Source organism: Hylobates moloch, unplaced genomic scaffold (assembly GCF_009828535.3).
Source record: "Hylobates moloch isolate HMO894 unplaced genomic scaffold, HMol_V3 SCAFFOLD_13, whole genome shotgun sequence".
NCBI lineage: Eukaryota > Metazoa > Chordata > Mammalia > Primates > Hylobatidae > Hylobates > Hylobates moloch.
Window position 1 is genome coordinate 96,473,284 of NW_026652288.1, and position 22,150 is coordinate 96,495,433.

At 42.0% G+C, this 22,150-nt stretch overlaps 1 protein-coding gene across 10 annotated transcripts in view; it reads left to right on the forward strand.

The window, feature by feature from the left end:
• The window catches only part of ST6GAL1 (ST6 beta-galactoside alpha-2,6-sialyltransferase 1), a 147,852-nt gene that overhangs the window by 100,193 nt on the left and 25,509 nt on the right, over positions 1-22,150 (forward strand). For 5 of the 10 annotated variants that reach the window (XM_032171876.2, XM_032171872.2, XM_032171873.2 and 2 more), the window contains 2 exons: positions 9,998-10,129; positions 13,905-14,561. In XM_032171876.2, coding sequence (XP_032027767.1) covers positions 13,955-14,561 — 607 coding nt within the window. In that variant the 5' untranslated portion in view covers positions 9,998-10,129; positions 13,905-13,954. The other 5 variants (XM_058427066.1, XM_058427067.1, XM_032171877.2 and 2 more) reach the window with 5 other exon arrangements.

Genomic DNA, 22,150 nt, shown 5'->3' on the forward strand with positions numbered 1-22,150 from the left:
GAATTGCTTGAACCTGGGAGGCGGAGGTTGCAGTGAATGGAGATTGTGCCACTGTACTCCAGCCTGGGTAACAAAGCAAGACCTTGTCTCTAAAAAAAAAAAAGAATTTTTCATAGGTGCTTCATATCACATCACATCAGAAGGCACACACTAGACGTCTCAGTATTAATGATGCTAAAAGACTGATCAGGGTCAGGTGGTGGCTGCTTGACTCATGAGAGGTGTTTTGATTTTGCTTTTTAAGAGCAGCAGCATGTCTATATGTTGATGGGAGTAATCTTTGAGAGAGGGATACTTATCGATTAAAAAAAGGGGTGAGGTTTTCTAGAACAACTTTAAGTAAACAATAATGTGTAGGATCTTGTGGACAAGTGTTGGTTATTGCAAGTGTTGGACATAGCCAGTTCATCTATAGTAACGAGGCATAGGGGCATAAATGCAGATAAAGGGGGCTCTGTTAGGGGGTTTGAGGAAGTTCTAATCTGGCAGCTTTTGTTTTCTCCACGAACAAGCAGCAAATTCATCACAGGAGAGTGAGATTGAAAAGAGGAAGTCAAGTAGTGGGTGAGTGCCAGATGAATAGACTGGAAAAGTAGCATATGATTTCTGAAAAGCATTAAGGACCTCCTGGCAGTTAGTGATCATGAACTTGAAGTGAAATCAGTCAGCATTGTTGTACAATTTTCTCTAGCCATGCTCAGTTGCATGTTTGCTGGTATGGAGCAGAACAGAGGGTTGGATTTAACCAGGATTGAGTTTTAGCCAATCATGTGTGATCAAAGAGGGCAAGGGACTCATTTTAATGATTTTGACCATGGAATTTAAGCTGTGTAGGAAGGGAAGTAAAAATATGAGGAAAGTGAGGAACAGTGACAGGTGGAAGGATTAACCACAGAAGCTTGTTGGAGTTGGGGTACTAGTTGGAATAAGCTGCATAGACAGGAGTGGTAATTGGAGATGGGATGCCTGAACTCAAGATTATGGAAGGTATTTCTGGGAAATAACAAGATCAGAGATATGACTCTGGGAGTGAGTGGCTGTGGTCACAATCACTGGGGTAGAGGAGATCAAAGGACTGTGAGGCCAGAGGACTAGAATATCCTATAAGTGGATATTAATATCACAAGGAGTTATGATAGAAACAGTGCTGGAGCTAAAATATTCAGGCAATGAAGCACGGTATTTTGGGTGGGGGAGAAGATGGCTACAGCCAGGTAAGTGGGGTCATAGGTAGCGTTGTCTGCACAGGGTCTCTATGAGGATGACATGCGTTGATGCATGTGACTCTCTTCACTTTGAGCCTGACAAATAGCATGTGCTCAACAAGTGTTAGAGGTTCTCCATCTGAGTCTGTGTGGCTCCAGTGAGTAGAGCTTAAAACACTGGGTTTATAGTTATTCATTTTTTATTTTATTTTTTAGACAGAGTCTTGCTCTGTTGCCCAGGCTGCAGTGCAGTGGTACAATCTCAGCTCACTGCAACCTCTGCCTCCTGGATTCAGGCGATCCTCCTGCCTCAGCCTCCCAAGTAGCTGGGATTACAGGCACCTGCTGTCACACCCAGCTAATTTTTGTATTTTTAGGAAAGATGAGGTTTCACCATGTTGGCCAGGCTGGTCTCAAACTCCTAACCTCAAGTGATCTGCCCGCCTTGGCCTCCCAAAGTGCTGGGATTACAGATGTGAGCCACCGTGCCCGGCTGCAACACTGAATTTATTTTTACAGGGAAGTTGATTTTCACTAACTTTAATGTATTTCTAAGAGGCAGAGCTACTTGCACAGTTGTGTGTGGTCTGGGGCGGTAGTAAATTCCCTGTCATTCAGTGTATCCAACAGGCAAAATGAACATTGGCAATGATGGTGCCGTCAAGGAGATTCTGGCAACTGAAGCTGATGGGTGGGTGGGTGGGTGGGTGGGAGGGAGTGGCTCTAGCAATTGAAGGCAGTGGGCAGTGGGGAAGGATGATGTCAGGAGCTAGCTTCATTCTTGCATTCAAACATGACTGAGCATTTCCTAGTTGTGGCCCAGGAGCTCTCAATCTGGTTGGGACAGATCTGCAAACACATAAATGCCACATAGTTTGATGAGGGGAAGAATAGGCACCATGGAGTTATGCTGATCATCTCTGTGAGGCCAAGGAGGCTTAAGAGTCAAGGAGCACTTGAGCTGTTGTTGGAAGCTGAGTGGGCATGGCCCCATGGGAACAGCATAGGAAACCACACTACGCTGAAGAACTTCTTGTGCAGAGCTGCAAAGGCATGAAAGAATCTCCGACATTTAGAGTGCCATTCCACTTAATCCGGCCAAATTACTTATCTTCCCTGTCTCAGCTTCCCTGTTTGTAAAAATGGGGGTAGTAATGGTATCCACAGAGGACAGGATGGTGACTGTTGTAATCCCTTTGAGTGGATTATCTTTTTTTTTTTTTTTTTGAGATGGAGTCTCACTCTGTTGCCCAGGCTGCAGTGCAGTGGTGTGATCTCGGCTCACTGCAACCTCCACCTCCCGGGTTCAAGTGATTCTCCTACATCAGCCTCCTGAGTAACTAAGATTATAGGCACATGCCACCACGCCCGGCTAATTTTGTATTTTTAGTAGAGACGGGGTTTTACCATGGTGGCCAGGTTGGTCACAAACTTCTGACCTCAAGTCATCCACCTGCCTCGGCCTCCCAAAGTGCTGGGATTACAGGCATGAGCCACAGTACCCGGCCGAGTGGACATCTTACTTGATTCTGTAAGTCACACTATGAGGTAGGACTTGTTATTATTACTATTTCTGTTTTACAGATAAAGATGTCTTAAATCTTGAGTCTTAAGGGGTTGAGTAACTTGTTCAGAGTCAGGTACCTGGTGAAAGGCAGTTCGGGCTTTTGTCTTGATAAATCTGATTCCAAAGCTTGTATTGTTCATCCCTAAGCTATAGTCAGTGCTTGGCACGTAGCTAGTGCTAAATAAATGGTAGCTGTTATTGCCAGGATTGCTAAAGTTTCTCACCCAGAGAGTTGAGGGTTCTGTTATCACTTCTACAGCTGGTTGAAGATCAGTAGTGCTGCTATCTCATCAGCAGCAGGAACTATTTTTGGAAAGCCCTCATCACCTATGATAAATCTGGATAGTTGCACCACTTTTGTTTCAATTGGTTGATTTTTGAAAATCAAAAATGGAGAGTGATTTTTATCTTCTTAGAGGGCAAGGTTTTTTGAGCAGATGCAGTTGATGTGAGGGAGGAAGAGCTGGGATTGATGCACTTTTCTGATGTCTGTGGGCTGTATCAAACAAAAAGTTTCATGTCCTGGCTGCCAGCTGGAGGATGGCAGCAAACCAGCATTCACAGGCAAGAGGTATCATCCAAAAGTCTGGTGACTGCCCACAGTGTTTTCTACAGGGGGCTAAGAAAGAGCCTCTTCCATGAGTGATGCCAGGAGTAAGAGCTGTGAACCCATCACCCATTTATTCATTCAACAAATGCATACTGAGAGCTTATTAAGTGCCAGACATTCATCTAGTGTCTAGAGATACTCAATGGAAATAATAGAGAAGAATGTTGACAAGATTCCTATTTATGAAGCTTATATTTTTAGTGGAAGGAGGCAGACTAATCAAATGCTGAATGAATGCCTGCATAATTACAAACACTCATGCCACAAGGGAAATTCATGCCATGAAAATGTCAGAGGGATAACTATCAGAGAAATTTGCTGACTCTTCCACGGATGCTGCCCAGAAAACCATTCTTCTTTGAGTTGATGAGGAGAGCCCCAAATGTTTTGACACAGGGCAGAGTGGCACCTCTCAGTTTTTCCCTGGTAGTCATACCTAGGGCTTGCCTGCCTGCCTGCCTCCTGGTCATGAAGAGCTGGGGTTCTCCCAACCTGAACTCTTAGCCTTCAACAGAGGATTTTCTCGTGGTTCATGGGGTGAAGTCAAGTATGTCCATATGGCTTCCTCTTAGTTCTGTTAATGCTAGATCTCCTAGGACAGGCCTTGCAGCCAGGTTAATATTGTGCACCAAGTTGAAACACAAGGTTGAAGTGTATTTTTAGTATTGCCCCCAAGAGTTTTGCCTTAATTTTTCAAGTAACATAATAAAAATAATAAAGGAAGTTTGGCCAGGTGTGGGGGCTCACGCCTGTAATCCTAGCACTTTGGGAGGCCAAGGTGGGTGGATCACCTGAGGTCAGGAGTTCAAGACCAGCCTGGCCAACACGGTGAAACCCCATCTCTACTAAAAACAAATATTAGCCAGGCGTGATGGCGGGTGCCTATATTACCCAGCTACTGGGGAGGCTGAGGCAGGAGAATCGCATGAACCTGGGTGGTGGAGCTTGCAGTGAGCCAAGATTGCACCACTTCTGCCTGGGCAACAGAGAGAGACACCATCTCAAAAACAACGAATAAAATAATAAAGGAAGTCAAACTGATAAGAATTAATCTTTCATCAGTTCATCTGTCAATGGTATTCAAGTCTCAACCATTTACATTTTTTCTAGACAGTTGGATATACATATCTTTTAAGTCACCATCTGAGTACGCAGATAACATTTTCTGTTTTGCTTTCTTCATTATAAGATTTTAAGTATTTTCTTCCCTATTACTATATAAATTCATACACAATTATATAAATTATTTCAGGTGGCTCTACCATGGTTTTATTTCCTTATTGCTGGATGCTTAGTTGTTAACAGATTTTCACCTTGATAAATAAGTTTGACATTAAAAATTTTTATTTTTGGCAGTGTTATTAGGAAAGTTTGTAGTGCTGAACATCTACTTCAAAAAGTTAGAAGGATCTCAAATTAACAATCTAATATTGCACTCAGGAACTAGAAAAAAAATTTACCCCAAAGCTGGCAGAAAAAGAAAAAAATAACTAAAATCAGAGCAAAATTGAACAAAATTGAGACTCAAAAATCCATATAAAGAATCAACAAAACCAAAAGTTGGTTCTTTGAAAGGATAAACAAGTTTGGTAAACCACTAGCTAGATTAACAAAGAAGAAAAGAGAGAAGATACAAATAATCACAATCAGAAATGACAACTATGACATTACAACTAATCCCACAGAAATATGAAAGATCTTTGGAGACTATTATTAATACCTCTGTTCACACAAAGTAGAAAATCTAGAAGAAATGGACAAATTCCTGGAAACTCACAATCTTTCAAGTTGAGTCAGGAAGAAATTGAAACCTGAACGGACCAATATCAAGTTCTGAAACTGAGTCAGTAATAAAAAGCTTACCACCAAAAAAAGCCCTGGACCAGATAAATTCACAGCCAAATTCTATCAGACATACAAAACAGAGCTGGTACCAGTCCTACTGAAATTATTCCAAAAAAGTGAGGCAGACAGATCCCTCTCTAACTCATTCTATGAAGCCAGCATTACCCTGATACCAAAACCTGGCAAAGACACAGTAAAAAAAGAAAACCACAGGCCAATATCCCTGATGAAAATAGATGCAAAAATCCTCAACAAAATATTAGCAAACCGAATCCAGCAGCACATCAAAAAGTTATTTCACTGTGATCAAGTAGGCTTCATTCCTGGGATGGAAGGTTGGTTCTACGTAGACACATTAATAAATGTGATTCACCTCATAAACAGAATTAAAAACAAAAGCCATATGATCATCTCAATAGACGCAGAAAAAGATTTTGATAAAATCCAAAATCCTTTCATTATAAAAGCCTTCAAGAAACTAGGCATCAAAGGCCCATACCTCAAAATAATAAGAATCATCCATAACAAACCCACAGCCAATATCATACTGAATGGGTAAAAACTGGAAGCATTCTCCTTGAGAACTGAAACAAGACAAAGATGCCCACTCTCACCACTTCTATTCAACATAGTATTGGAAGTGCTATCCAGAGCAGTCAAACAAGAGAAAGACATAAAAAGCATCCAAATAGGAAAAGAAGTCAAACTATCTCTCTTTGCTGACAATATGATTCTATACCTAGAAAACTATAAAGACACTGCCAAAAGGCTTCTAGAACTAATAAACAACTTCAGCAAAGTTTCAGGATACAAAATCAGTGTATAAAAATTCATGGCATTTCCATAACCAGTAATTTTCAAGCTGAGAGTCAAATCAACAACACAATCTCATTTATAATAGTTGCAACAAAATTTTAAATACCTAGGAATACATCTAATCAAATAAGTGAAATATCTCTCCAAGGACTACAAAACCTTGGTGAAAGAAATCATGGATGACACAAACTAATGGGAAAACATTTTGTGTTCATGGATTGAAAGAATCAATATCATTAAAACAGCCACACTGCCCAAAGCAATCTGTAGATTCAACACTGTTTCTATCAAATTACCGATGTCATTTGTCACAGAACTAGAAAAAAACTATCCTAAAATTCATGTGCAACCAAAAAAGAGTACAAATAACTAAAGCAATCTTAGGCAAAAAGAACAAACTCAGAGGTATTCCAGTACCTGACTTAGAACTACACTGTAAGACTACAGTAACCAAAACGGCATGGTACTGGTACAAAAACAGACACATAGACTAATGGAGCAGAATAGTCAACCCAGAAATAAAGCCACATACCTATAATCATCTGATCTTTAACACAGTCAACAAAAATAAGCAATGGGGGAAAGAACTCCCTATTCAATAAATGATGCTGGAATAACTGGCTAGCCATATGCAGAAGAATGAAACTAGATCCCTTCCTTATACCATATACAAAAATTAGCTCAAGATCAATTAAAGATTTAAATGTGAGACCTCAAACTATAAGAATCCTGGAAGAAAACCTAGGAAACACCATTCTGGACATCAACCTTGGGAAAGGATTTATGACAAAGTACTTAAAAGCAACTGCAACAGAAACAAAAATTGACAAGTGGGATCTAATTAAACTAAAGAGCTTTTGTGCAGCAAAAGAAACTATCAACAGAATAAACAGACAACCTACAGAATGGAAGAAAATATTTGCAAGCTATGCATCCAACAAAGGTCTAATATCCAGAATCTATAAGAAACTTAAACAATTGAACAAGCAAAAAACAAATAACAACATTAAAAAATGAGCAAAAGATATGAACAGACAATTCTCAAAAGATGTATATAAGCTGCCAACAAACATGAAAAATGCTCAGTATCACTAATTATTAGAGAAAAGCAAAGCAAAAGCACAGTGAGATACCACCTCACATCAGTCAGAATGGCTATTATTAAGTCAGAAAACACCAGATGCTAGGGAGGCTGCAGGGAAAAGGGAACACCTACACACTGTTGTTGAGAATGTTAATTAGTTCAGCCACCATGAAAAGCCGTTTGGAGATTTCTCAGAAAACTTAAAAACAGAACTACCATTCAACTCAGCAATCACATTACTGGGTATATATCCAAAAGGAAATAAATGTTTCTACCAAAAAGAGACATGCACTTGTGTGTTTATTGCAGCGCTATTCACAATAGCAAAGAATGGAATCAACCTAGGTGCCCATCAGTGGTGGACTGGATAAAGGAAAAGTGGTACATATACACCATGGAATACTACACAGCCATGAAAAATAACAAAGAACAAAGCCATGCCCTTTGCAGCAACATGGACGCAGCTGAAAGCCATTATCCTAAGCAAATTAATAATGCAGGAACAGAAAACCAAATACCATATGTTCTCACTTATAAGTGGGAGCTAAACAATGAATACTGATAGACACAAAGATGGCAATAATAAACACTGGGGACTACAAGATGGGGGAGGCTGGGGAAAGAGTTAAAAAACTAATTATTCAGTACCTGCATGGCAGGATCAATCATACCCCAAGCCTCAGCATTGTGCAATATACCAGGTAACAAGCCTGCATACATACCCCCTGAATCTAACATAAAAGTTAAAATTATTTTTTTAAAAAAACCCTTTTCTTCTTTGTGTGCATATTGCTTTATAGAACTCATATTCTTTATCTGATTAATCCTCTTTCAATTGTCATCAGAACTATGTAATGTAGAGAATCATTTTACATGTGGGGAAACTGGAGTATGTAATCTTTTTTTCTTTTGAATTATTTATTTATTCACTTTTATTTCCTAGAAGTACAGTAGCATGGTCCATAGTCAGGAGCTCTTAATTCTATGGCCTGAATACATTCTAGAAAGGTTAAATAAATTTATATGATCCTTTGAATGTATATCAATTTAATTATAATCTGTCCAGCAATGAGTATTATCATGTAGAAAACTGCTGACTAATGTAAATTCTATAAACTAGTATTCTAGTTGCCCCTCTTGGGTTTCTCTCAAGATTAACCATAACTTTATATGCTTGTTAATTGTGCTTTTTATTTTGTGATTTGTCTGTTCATGTTGATTACCTCTTTATTTTGGGAGACTTTTATTATATTAACCCTTTTTATGTTTTGACTTTTTATTGTAGTTACAGTATTTTTCATTGTATAGATGTTGAAATTTTCTTGCAACTGAATGTATTAAACTTTTCCTTTGCTATTTTCCTACATCGCATCAAAAGAAGAAAGAACTGACAAGTATATATTTATATTTTTAGCTGTTTTTTGTTGGTTTGTTTAGAGACTGGGTCTCACTCTGTCACCCAGGCTGGAGTGCAGTGGCGCTCATAGCTCACTGCAGCCTCTAACTCCTGGGTTCAAATGATCCTCCCTCCTCAACCTCCTGATTAACTGGGACTACAGGCATGCACACCTGGCTTATTTTTGGCTTTTTAAAATTACATTTTTATACTTTTGTACATTTTTCAAAGTCAAAGAATAATGGATGTACATTTTAGAAATTTTGGAATATACGTAAAATCATAAAAAATGAAAACATCTATCATTCTTACCATTCTGGGTGTACTTTTTTCTAGTACTTTTCCACATTTTTTAAACGTATTTTTTTCTGAATTTGGATAGTATTTACAGTTTTATAACCTATTTTTTCAGTTACAATTATGCTGACTGAACTTTCACATATTATTCTTTGAAAATGAATAATTTTTTGAAAATCTGTCTGAAGTTTATTTCAGGATGGACCTAATTGCTCCCTATTTATCTCCAAGCCAGTGATTAAACAATCTGTTCTTCCCAGGTTGGTCCATGGTGGCTGCTTTAGCTTTCTAGCCCATTCTTATCTGGTGTCAAGTCTATTTCTTTTTTTTTTTTTTATTTTGAGACAGAGTCTCTCTCTGTTGCCCAGGCTGGAGTGCAGTGGCGTGATCTCGGCTCACTGCAACCTCTGCCTCCTGGGTTCAAGCAATTCTCCTGCCTCAGCCTCCCTTTGTAGCTGGGACTACTGGTATGCACCATCATGCCCGGCTAATTTTTTTTGTTTTGTTTTTTTTTTTTTTTTTGAGACAGAGTCTCGCTCTGTTGCCCAGGTTGGAGTGCAGTGGCACGATCTCCGCTCACTGCAAGCTCTGCCTCCCGGGTTCATGCCATTCTCCTGCCTCAGCCTCCCGAGTAGCTGGGACTACAGGTGCCCGCCACCTTGCCCGGCTAATGTTTTTGTATTTTTAGTAGAGACGGGGTTTCACCATGTTAGCCAGGATGGTCTCGATCTCCTGATGTCATGATCCGCCTGCCTCGGCCTCCCAAAGTGCTGGGATTACAGGCGTGAGCCACTGCGCCCGGCCTTTTTTTTTTTTTTTTGTATTTTAATAGAGACGGAGTTTCACCGTGTTAGCCAAGATGGTCTCGATCTCCTGTCCTCATAATCCTGATCTGCCCGCCTTAGCCTCCCAAAGTGCTGGGATTACAGGTGTGAGCCACCACACCCAGCCAGTGTCAAGTCTATTTCTAGGCTATCTGTGCTGTTCACAGATCCATAGCATTGTACCTTTAATAGGCTCTTCTCTCTCTCTTTTTTCTGAGCCCTGGAGGCTTCCTGGATTGAGACCTAGCCTAGGTCTGCGTAAGCACCGTTCCATCTTGTTAATGTTTAACACTGCCTTTGCTGGAAACCAGCTCTTACCTCCTCTCTTTCTCTCTTATTTTTTGCCTTTGCAGATGAGTTTTGATCATCCTGAGAAAAATGGGCCTTGGCCTCCAGACCCAATAAATCTTCCCTCCCATGGAGAATAGTGCTAATTCCTGAGGACCTGAAGGGCCTGCAGCCCCTGGGGGATTAGCCAGAAGCAGGTAAGGAACACACAGAGGCATGGGCTAGCAAAGGGGTACATTCCTGCGTAAAAGCTGGTGTGGCAGATGTGCTGGCAGGGAATCTCAGGATCTCAGTATCTGGCTCCAGCTTTGCTGTTTTCTTTTTGTATGTATTTTTTTAGTCCTGTTTAACTGCTCATTCAATGTGGGTTAGGTTTAGGGGTGTAGAGAAATGGCTTGTCCATTTCTATTAACTATATAAGATTTAAGTTATTTTGTATTTCAGTCAACTATTCTGAGTACCTACTACTTGCCACGAATGCAACTGGTACTGAGTATGTCGTGTTGGGTGGGTCTGGACAGGATTTCCTTGCTTTGAGCATTGATTTCTGCCGGTTCAGTGTTGGCCAGTTCTTTGAAGGTGATAATGCGAGTTGCTGTGTTCTTCCTCTAGAAGCCTCATGATGATTGTAAAGATTCTCTGATACAATTGCATCGGTTCAATAATCTTTCATTGAGTATCCGCTCTGGTCCAGGCACTGTGCTGGGTACTAGGGTTTCAGAAAGGATGCCAGGAGGAGTTTTCCTTTAGCAGCAAAGTCAGGCATGAAAAGCAAGCATTACAAAGCACTGGCTGGCAGCAAAGGGGAGCAGGGCTAGTGCCGAAGGTGAGGTGGCCTCCACTGACCTTCAGAAGCAGAAAGGTGATGCTGTCAGAGCTGGCAAGCACATGGACAAGGAGAAAGAGTGCAGCAGTGCAGACACTTGGAGGCTTAACACAGTCTGGTGTGACTGGAAAATTCAAAGCTTAGTGTTTTTCCAAAACATTTGTAGAGAAAAGTTTGCTACCCTTTTCCCTTGGTTGCGCCATTTAGAGAAAGCTTCTTCAGCCTCTGCCTTCTTCAAACAATTTGAGAGATGAGAAAGGGTCTTGCAGTTATAAGTGCCTGTGACCAGAAACTCCAGCCACCTGGTGGACTTGGAGCCTCAACCAAGGGTGGTGTCAAGGGACCACATGAGCCCTTATGTGAGATTTCAGATGAGTGCCCTGAGGCCATGACAGGGCTGTGAAGGCTGAGACCGTCTGATGGTTGCAAGACTGTCACTGGACCCAGCTGTTTGGAGGAACTGTTCTTTCCTGGGAAACCACACTTTGGAGAGTAGGTACTGGGCAGCCACTACCTGAGCCTCCACTCCTGTGACAGTGAATCAGTCCCTTCCTGCCATCTTGTTTCATTCAGACATGTCAAAGTCAAGTTCCAAGTCCACTATTTCCAAATCACTCATGCAACTTTCAAAATTATTTGTATTTCCAAACCTCACTATACTCAGCTATAAATGGAGCTCATAAAATCTGCTGTGCTTATCTCACAGGAGCACAGTAGGTCTGTAAAACCTTACTAATATGGAAAGTACCCCTGAGTGGTAACACAGTGCACAGCAGGGATGGCAGGGGCAGCACTGATGGTGAAGGTGGCTTGTCTGCGACTGACAGATCAAGTTGCCTCTCTAGTGACCTTGAGTCTGACTTGATCACACTGATTTCTCACTGTCCCTTATCACAGATGCATGTCCTTGGGTGGAAAGATGATGAACTTTTAGAGTCAGACAGACCTGGGCTGGAATTCTGGTTCTAGAACTGACTTGCTATTGACATTGGAGAAACCCTATAACCTTGCTAAGCCTCAGTTTTTTTCATTTCCTAAAATAGGGTTGTCAATATCTCTATCATAGTGTTGTTGTAAAGGTTCAATGAGATATTGCAAGGAAATTGACTACCATGTAGTAGGCCCTCCTTAAATGCTACTTTCCTTCTTTTCTCTAGTTCTTCTTCAGTTGTCATGTGGTCATGTGATTACCTGTGTTGGGTGTCTGCAGAAATTGAATTCCTTAGTTTCTGGTAATACAACAAGCTTCCACCCTCCACTTCATGATCTTATATCTGAATTCTTCTTCCACTATGTACATTTAATCATTTCCACAACATCAGCAGCCCAAGATAGGAGCCCATCGTTCCCAGAGCCACTGGTTCCTGAGGTCTGGGATGGTGGAAGCACTGCTTTGGTTGGTACTGCCGATGGATTCCAGGAATGAGCTGGATGTCAGTTCATGGAGAATTCCCAGGGAAGAGCTTGGAGCTCAGGGCTGCTGAGTCATGGCTGTGGCTTCACACCGCTGTCTTCACTACCCGTATAACCTCCACATGGCCCCCAGGCTGAGCTGCTGCTCTCCTGTCTCTGTTCAGAATACCTCCTATGCCTTTTTGCTTACCTAGTTCAAATCCAATGAATACCATCCTCTTGTTTTGTCCTCCCAGCACTCTGCAAATCACACAGGGCAGAGATAATTATTCTGAAAAACTCAGGGGCAGAAATATTAAGTGACCTGCCCAAGGTCACCAAGAATGGGGATAAGAACCCAGGTTTTGGGAACACCCAGTCCAGTACTCCTACTACCTTTTCCTGATATCCTTAGGAGCGAGATCCATGGGAAGGGACCTCAGACCGCTAGTGGGTTAGCAAAACCTCAGAGGTGATTTCTTTGATTTATTATTGTAAATAAACCCAGTGATTGGGGAAAGAATGTAATGTTTTCCAAAAGATACAGACATTATTTGAGTTCAAAGTGCTTCCAGTTTCCATTCAGTTACACAATAAATTCTGAGAAAACAAAGTAGGTGTTTACTCAGAAATAAAGAGGACTATTCAGTCTCTATTTGCTCAGTGAAATCTATTTTCCAGAGCTTTTTGCAGTTCTGTGCATGTTGTAGTGGAAAGGACATGGGTTATGGAATCAAGTCCACTTGGATTTGAACCTCAGTGCAACCATTTCCTCAGCTCTGTGAGCTTGGGCACTTCCCTTGATTCTCAGAGCCTCAGGTTGCTAATCCATAAAATGGAGATTATAACACCTTTGAAGTGAACCCTGTACAGGTTAGGAGATGCCCTTCATATTAGACTATGCTATGCGTGGTGCCCCCAGAGTTGTGTCTCATGGTGGTCCTGGTTATGGTGAAGTTAAGTGAAATAACATCTAGCATGCTTAATGAATTTTTGTTTCCGTTTCCTTAGTTGGCTACATGTCTGCTATCTTACCCAGAATTCCTAGCCTCTATCATGAGGTGAGTCAGCTTCCTGTCTCAGTAGTGCTCTTCTTGCAGGGCACTGCACGAAACTATGTGGTGGAGATAACCCTCGATCTTCTCATGCAGGAGTTCAACATCGCAGCCCTTAGAGAGATGCATCAGAAATCTATGGCATCATCTATAACGAGAAGTCTTTTTCTGGCTATTTTGAAGGGGTGTTGGGCCACTTACTATTTTAGAAAGTTAGGTTTGGTGATGTAAAACAGTCAGCCTGCTCTTTTTTATTCTATTTTTTTTTTTTTCAAGCATGCATGGCTTCATTTAACAAATATTGCAAGGCCCTAGGAACTGAATGATTTGCAAGATGTGGTTTCTGACTTCAAGAAACTCAGAGTGCAGTCAGGGAGGTAGACCAAGGCAACCAGAAACTAACGTTCAGCATAGAGAAAGTAATGATGGGAGGACATATAAAGGGTTCGTGGCTCAAGAGGAAGAAGGGAGTGGAAGAGTGGAAGAGGAAGAGGGACTGCTGTCCACATTCAAAGCCCAAATTGAGGCTGACTTTTGTCGAGAATTGCCTAACAGGCTGCAGAGGTGGCTAGGAGGTAGACCAGGGCTGGAATTCAAGTCGCCTCACTTCAGATCTATTGCTCAGCCCGTCGCTCCACCTCATGCCACGTTGGGTTTTTCTTTACATCGTTTGTTTTTCCCTTGTCTCACTTGTTTTAGGCTTGTTTTCCTGCTCAGAACAAAGTGGCTTCCCTGAACACATCTTCATTATGATTCACACCAACTTGAAGAAAAAGTTCAGCTGCTGCGTCCTGGTCTTTATTCTGTTTGCAGTCATCTGTGTGTGGAAGGAAAAGAAGAAAGGGAGTTACTATGATTCCTTTAAATTGCAAACCAAGGAATTCCAGGTGTTGAAGAGTCTGGGGAAATTGGCCATGGGGTCTGATTCCCAGCCTGTATCCTCAAGCAGCACCCAGGACCCCCACAGGGGCCGCCAGACCCTCGGCAGTCTCAGAGGCCTAGCCAAGGCCAAACCAGAGGCCTCCTTCCAGGTGTGGAACAAGGACAGCTCTTCCAAAAACCTTATCCCTAGGCTGCAAAAGATCTGGAAGAATTACCTAAGCATGAACAAGTACAAAGTGTCCTACAAGGGGCCAGGACCAGGCATCAAGTTCAGTGCAGAGGCCCTGCGCTGCCACCTCCGGGACCATGTGAATGTGTCCGTGGTAGAGGCCACAGATTTTCCCTTCAATACCTCTGAATGGGAGGGTTATCTGCCCAAGGAGAGCATTAGGACCAAGGCTGGGCCTTGGGGCAGGTGCGCTGTTGTGTCGTCAGCGGGATCTCTGAAGTCCTCCCAACTAGGCGGAGAAATCGGTATGTTCTGGGGTTGTTCTGTGAATGGCAGTGCTTATTGGGACTGGCTGGGCATATTGATGGTATGGGAGACAAGTGGCCCAAGTGTGGCTCAGTGGACCAATGGAGTGGGCCCAGGGCAGTGTTTTTTTCAGAGTCACAAGTGACACAGAGGGAGTTGAACAGATGGCGCCCTAGGCCCCCGGCATCTTTATCAATTAGAAGAGCTTCATTATTGTTTCCTAATATTTTTAGTTGATATATAATAGTTAGATATATTTATGGGGATATTTTGATACATGTATTCAATGTGTAATGATCCAATCAGGGTAATCAGAATATCTATCACCTTGAACATTTATTGTTTCTTTGTGTTAGGAACAGAATAGTTTTATTTTGATCTGTTTTAAATATTGGAATTGTGTAGAAGATTTCATTTGAAAAAGAGAGTTCCGCTGCTACCAATAATCAAAAGCCTACAATTGACCTTTGAAAAGACTTGAAGCATAGATCTCTACATCATTTCCAGGTTCTGAAATTCTGTTGTTTTACCGGATTAGTGGGGGACTCTTATTGGCCTCAACAACCTGGGTAATTTTCAGCTTTTCTCTTTGAAAAGATTTAATTGGGTCAGTAATTCTTAACTGGGGGCTATGGACCAACTTCAGAGGGTCATGAATCCCTGCAATTGCATGCAAAGCTGTCTGTGGATTAGGTGTGTATAATGTGTGTGTATGTGTATAAGTGTGTCTGTGTATTTTTCCAGGAAGGGAGTTTGTAGATTGCAGTTTATTCTCTAAGGGATCTGTGACCCAAAAAGGTTTCAGAGTCACTGGTCACAACATATTAATTTGCTTTTCTTGAAACCCTTTGTAGTGAATCAAGATAGAAAGTCTCTCTATATTTGTAAACCTGTGTAACAGAGAGCCTTATTTCTCTTATGCCGAATGTGTTTTCCATTATTTGAAATGAATCAGCTAAAGAAAGCAAAGCACAGGAAGCTTTGCCCCTCTGTCAGCCCGGAGGTACTGGAGCAGGTGAGGTCATACGTCTCCTTTTTTATTTCCTTCATTTGACTGCCAGGAAAAATGGTCTGAAACCTAGCACAGGCTCTCAAAGAAGAAAAGTAGGCCCAAACTGGATTCTCTAGAGCAGAAAGAAATGGTGAGATCACAGTTTCTACCTCCCCAAATAGGCAGCTGCCCTGCTGGCCGGCCCCACCTCAACTTTTGCTTCTGTATTTTTGGTTTTTCTTGGACTTTGTTTTCAAGAAACTAAATGTGATTGGTTTTTGTTCATCCATAGTGGAGCTAAGTTTCTTTCTTTCTTCTCCATTTTTGCTGCTTATGTAGCACATGTTTGGGATATCCTAGGTGTTAGCTGATCCTTCTTCTTCATGTCAAGTTAACATTGCGTGCCTGGCTGAAAGTGTACTGAAGTTTGAGACAGGGCCTGATACCTCTTTGAATTAGAACTACAGCTTTAATTTTATGCACTCCTTAAAGGTTTGGAGTGATTTAAATAAACATTAATAAAAATAATATTTTTCTATAGACTGCAGTTTCAACTTCAAAATAACGATTTCCACAGAAGGACTTTGATCCTGAGATGTAATGAAAATTGCATGTTGGACTTCGAATGTTCTGCTGTTATGGGGTATATATCCTCTTGGCATTTTGTCTAACAAATATTTTAAGACATTCATGTATTCTCTTATTTATTCATGGATTTATCAACAATACAAAGGGGAAGGGGAAGGGAAAGGCTCTTTGTTGAAGCCTGAGTTGCAGGCAGCATGCCAGGCCCATACACTTCCTCCTGCATCTGGAATTTGTTGAGTCTATTCCCAACTATTGAATGGGTCAGATTATTTCAAATGGTTTCTTTTATAAATAACATTGCTGACAAGGTTTTTGTGCAGATAACTTAGGTGACCACTGTTGACATTCAACAGGGAAATATCCTCAGAAGTGAGGCTAGAAGACATGAGTTAAGAGACATTTTATGACTTTTTTTTTTTTTTGTCCATAGCAAGATTTTCTATCAGAGACAGTGTAATAACATACTGTACCTCCAGCAGTCTCACAAACCAGCCAATGGTGGGCTCAGTCATTTTCAATTATTTTTGATAGTTTACTCATACATGTTAAGTATCTTAGATTTGCTGGAATTTTCATGTCAAACAGTAGCATAATTTTAAAACACTATCATCAATACAAGTGATGCTTATTATGCATCTGCTGTGTTCCTAACATGCCTTGCTCTTTTCATCCTCCCAGAAGTCCTGTGAGGCTGATAAGATTATTGGTCTCATTTTGCTGGAGGGCTAAATGCGGAGGCTCAAGTGGTTACACAACTGGCTAATAGCAGACTGGGGTTTGAAAGCAGAGTGCTTGCTTCAGAGACCCCACTCTTAGCCCCTCTGCTGTTGTGCCTCATAATAATTGTAGCTTCGCATAAAATTTGGTGTGATTATTCTTTTGTTATGTTAAAAAATTTCTTATATTCTTGTCTATTAGCTGTCCTAGAGAAAAAGAGAAGGGTATTCTGAGTTAAGGCAAAGGCAAGAAGCAAAGGCTGCATGGGGAAAAGTGTGTTTGGGCATCACAAATAATCCTGTTTGGATGGCATGTGGGTCCTTGTGGGTGAAGATGGGTGAGGAACGAGGCCAGAAAGGTAGCTGGCATTAGCTGTTAGAGAATGTTGATAGCCACAATGAGGACTTTAGGTTTTATTCTTTAAGCCATGGAGAGCCCTAGAAGGTTTCTGAACAAGGGAGACGTCTCACTTCTCTATGAGTCCCTGTTTTGTACTGTATAATGTCTCCATTATTAGGGACTGTTGCCACATCCAGGTCAGAAGTGCCAGGCCTGCCCAGGCTGTGGTAGCAGTGATGGAGAGAAAGGACCTTACCTGAGAGGCCTCATGAAGTAAGACGCAGAACTTACTATCTAGCTGGAAATGATCTTGAGTGAGAGGCAGGAGCCAGGATGTCTAGCCTGGGAGCAGGCTCTATCTTACCAAGGGGAGCGTGCTTCCAGAGGAACGCAGATTCCACTTTGGATGTTCTGAGACTGAAGTGTGTGTGGATTTCCCTGGGTGAGTATTTAATTCTAGGGAAGGGTCAGATGCTGTTGAGTATTTAATTCTAGAGAAGGGTCAGACGTCAAGATAGGTTTACAAGTCATTTGTATCGAGGTGAGATAATGGTTATAATCCAGGGAAGAGGACCAATTAGAAAACCTAGAAAAAGATTTACATTTAAAGGACAAAGAAAAGAACACGGATAAGCAGGAAAAGTCAGAAGCGTCAGAGACTGGCTAGAGGAGAACTAGATGTGCACCATACAATGGAAGGCAAATGGGGATGGAGTTTGAGGGATGTTGGCTGTTGGTATCAAAGTCTGCAGAGGTGGGACATATTCTTGGGCAGAATAAGGACTGAGAAGACACCTGTGAACTGGGTAGCTTGGAGAACATGATCAGTTACATCAGGGGTCAGCAAACTTTTCTTAAAAGGCCAGATAGTAAATAGTTTTGGCTTTGAGGGCCATGATGTCTGTCACAACTACTCAACTCTGCTGCTGTACTGCAGAAGTAACAATAGATAGTAGTAAATGAACAGGCCTGGCTATGTTCCAGCAAAACTTTATTTACAAAATGAGGGATGCACCAGATTTGTCCTGCAAGTCATAGTTTTTTGTTTTGTTTTGTTTTGTTTTGTTTTTGACGGAGGCTTGCTCTGTTGCCCAAGCTGGAGTGCAGTGGTGCAATCTCGGCTCACTGCAAGCTCCGCCTCTCAGGTTCATGCCATTCTCCTGCCTCAGCCTCCCGAGTAGCTGGGACTACAGGTGCCTGCCACCACGCCTGGCTAAATTTTGTATTTTTAGTAGAGACAGGGTTTCACCATGTTAGCCAGGATGGTCTCGATCTCCTGATCTCGTGATCCGCCCGCCTCGGCCTCCCAAAGTGCTGGGATTACAGGTGTGAGCCACCGTGCCCGGCCAAGTCATAGTTTTTTTTTTTTAACTCTGATCTATAGTATGTCTGTTTTCTTCAACCGGAATCAGAATGTAATTTTCCATAAATGGTTGTAGGATGTATTGAAATACATATAAAATATAAAAGCGTTTGGTGATAAATTGTGATAAAATTTCTTTCATAATAATTTCTAGCTATTTAGAGTTAATTACACCTAGAGGCAGTGGATTTTGATGTATTTATGAATTTACTAACTTGAGCTGATTCTGTTGAATTTTCTAGGCACGTGATTGTATAATCTGAATACAGTGATACATTTATTTTTTCTTCTCCTAATTTGCCTCTTTTTCTGAGCTCTAATTCTAAGTTACAGACAGGTGGTAGCTTCTTTTTTCTGTAGCTTCCCCCTTGCCAGGCTTGTTTGCTGGGATCTCAGTAGTTGTGAATTTCTCTTGGTGATTTCCTAGAGGCCTATTTGAGTTTGAAAGTTCAACTTTCAATTAGAAGGGAGGTTTGACAAACAGGATCCTTTCTCTTTAAGTACTCAAGTCAGTTTAAAGTTTTCTTTTTAAAATTTTGATATATAATAATTATACATATTTATGAGGTACATGCGATATTTTGGTACATGCATACAATGCACAATGATCAGATTGGGTAATTAGAATATCCATCACCTCAAAAAAGTTTTCTCCTTTGATTGGCTTTTTTCTTTTCTTTCTTTCTTTTTTTTTTGAGACAGAGTCTTGCTCTGTCGCCCAGGCTGGAGTGCAGCGGCGTGATCTTGGCTCACTGCAAGCTCCACCTCACGGGTTCACGCCATCCTCCTGCCTCAGCCTCCTGAGTAGCTGGGATTACAGGCGCCTGCCACCATGTTTGGCTAATTTTTTTTGTATTTTTAGTAGAGACAGGGTTTCGCCATGTTAGCCAGGATGGTCTCGATCTCCTGACCTCGTGATCCGCCCACCGCGGCCTCCCAAAGTGCTGGGATTACAGGTGTGAGCCACCGTGCCCAGCCTGATTGGCTTTTCTCTTAGAATTACATCCAAACTTCATACCTGGGCCTCCATGTCCCTGTACGATCTGGTTCCTGCCAACCTCTATAACTGCATCTTTGATTTTTCTTCCCCTCACTCCTTGTCTACAGTCAAGTCCCCGCCCTCATTGTGGTCCTGACACTTGTTGCATCCTCTGGCTGGTGGACTTCTCTGAACCCTTCCCAAGCCTGGCCATCCTTTGGGTCTCAGCTCCAAGGCATTCCCTGAATCATCACTCTATGAAGGAAATTCCCTTAGTGTCTCTGGCACACAGCTCAGCTTGTTAGTGTCACAGTATTTGTCACAATCCGAAATTATCTTACATGTAGGTTGCCATGCGTCTTTATTATCTATCTCCACGCAGTAGAATGTAATATCTCTGAGGGCATGGACCTTGTCTTTGTTGCTCACAGCCGTCGTCTCCCGTGTCTGAAACTGTGCCTGGCATAGAGTAAGTGCTCAATCAGTGTTTGTCGAATGAACAAAACAATGCTCTTTTCTTATGGTCAACATCAAGCATCTGTTCTAACCTAAGCCTTCTGTGCTGGATGTTCTCCAGTTGCATCTCCAAATCCCACTCTCACCCTTTTCTATCTGGCTCTGTCCCTGGGAAATTGAATTTTTTTTTTTGAGAATGAGTCTCCTTATGTCGCCCAGGCTGGAGTGCAGTGGCACAATCTCGGCTCAGTGTAACCTCCACCACCTGGGTTCAAGCGATTCTCCTGCCTCAGCCTCCAGAGTAGCTGGGATTACAGGTGTATGCCACCACGCCCAGCTAATTTTTGTGTTTTTTTTGTAGAGATGGGGTTTCACCATGTTGGTCAGGCTGGTCTCGAACTCCTGACTTCAGGTGATCCACCCGCCTCGGCCTCCCAAAGTACTGGGATTACAGGTGTGAGCTACTGTGCCCAGCTGGGAAATTAAAATTTTGAACTGCATTAATTGGCATTTCTCACTCTCTGGATTTTCTTTGGGACTGGCCAGGAGAAGCACTGTCATTAAAGCTGAGAAGAAGACTAAGGTCAGGGCACCTATTTGGCCATGTTTCGCCTTGCAGAGTAAACTCAAGCTGTATCTTTCTCTTGACTGTAGGTCTAGATCCTGCCAGGAGGCCCTCCCAGTCTTGGTCCTGCTCTGTCCCTTTTCCCTTCAGGTCTATGAGATCCAAGGGAAGGGGCAGAACCAGGTTGGGATATTGACTCCCTCAGGCTCCTTCTTGCTGGCTGGAGGTTGGCAATAGCTGTTTCCTCTCCTAAAGGCAACAGCTCCTGACAGGTGTCCCTCCTCAGCTCAGGGTCTCCGCTCATCAGGCCACAGTAGACCTGCAGTAGTAATGACTCCTTGCAGTCCTCAACCCTGGGGCTTTAGCCTATTCCATGTTGATTTCTTTAAACTCTACCCCAACTTGGTAAGTAGTCCTTTTATGAATCTCTCAATTACTCCATTGGAGCTTGTCATCTCTTTTCTGCTGGGATTCTCACCAATAATTTATTCATCTGTGAAATGGAAAAGTTGACTAACTGAAGTTTCTGATGGATCTGTGTTTCTCATACAATTACTACTAATCCCTTTTGAACCAGTGACTGATTCTGACAAAATGTGTTGTAATTCTGAGTTGTGTAAAGGTATACCTCCTGCCCTATGTGCACTTCAGTGTACCTGTCCTGTAAGATGATAACAGTTTGGACTGTGCCCTTCTCAGGTAATTTTCAAACCATTTTGATGAAATTTTGCCCTAGGATTGAGGATAGGGTTGTGTTGTTTTCATAAATGAGGTTTCTGTGTTCCTGAGGTTTAGTACATACATTGGAACTGAAATAAAGAGAGAGGCTTTCATCCTTCATTCTGTGGATATCCTCTTTCTAAATCATCTTGTATTCAGTCAAATGCCCTCACTTCCCCAAATCCTGTGTGGACAAAGAATGACCCAAAACAAACCTGAATAGAACAATAGAGGATTCAGCTGACCCCCAGATCCGGTGTAGATTTCAGTGGTGAGCCCCAAACGTGCTTGACCAAGTAAGATTGAAAGAAGCTCTCATAGGACCACAGGGTTTGGATGGCTCCTTAAAGTCTTCAGTTCCCTCCTTCATCAGATAGGTCAATGTGGGGTAGAGAAACTTTTCCAAGTCTTCCAAACACTGCTTAAACAGTTGTAAAGACAAGGAGCTAGCCCAGGAAGCTTTTAGGTTTTTCAAGATGGCCTGTTTGATTTTGACTGGATTTAGTACATTGTTTCTGACAATGGCTTACAAAGAAAGAAAGAAAGGAAGAAAGGAAGGGAAGGAAGGAAGGAAAGGAGGGAGGGAAGGAAGGAAGGAAAAGAAGGAAGGAAGGAAGGAAAAGAAAGAGAGAGAGGAAGGAAGGAAGTTAGTTTAGCCCCCAACGTCCTCTTCCATTTCTGCCACACCAGGTCTGTGATTCTTCCCTGGACCTCAGGTTCCTAAATGGAACACCTGGGGGTTGTCTTGGATGCCATAGTTAAATCCCATTCATTTGCTGAGCACTGCATGCCTTTCAGAGTGCAATGGGGTCCTTTGCACTTGTGGGATACACTGAACATATGGTAGTGTTTTCATTTTTCTGACAGAGA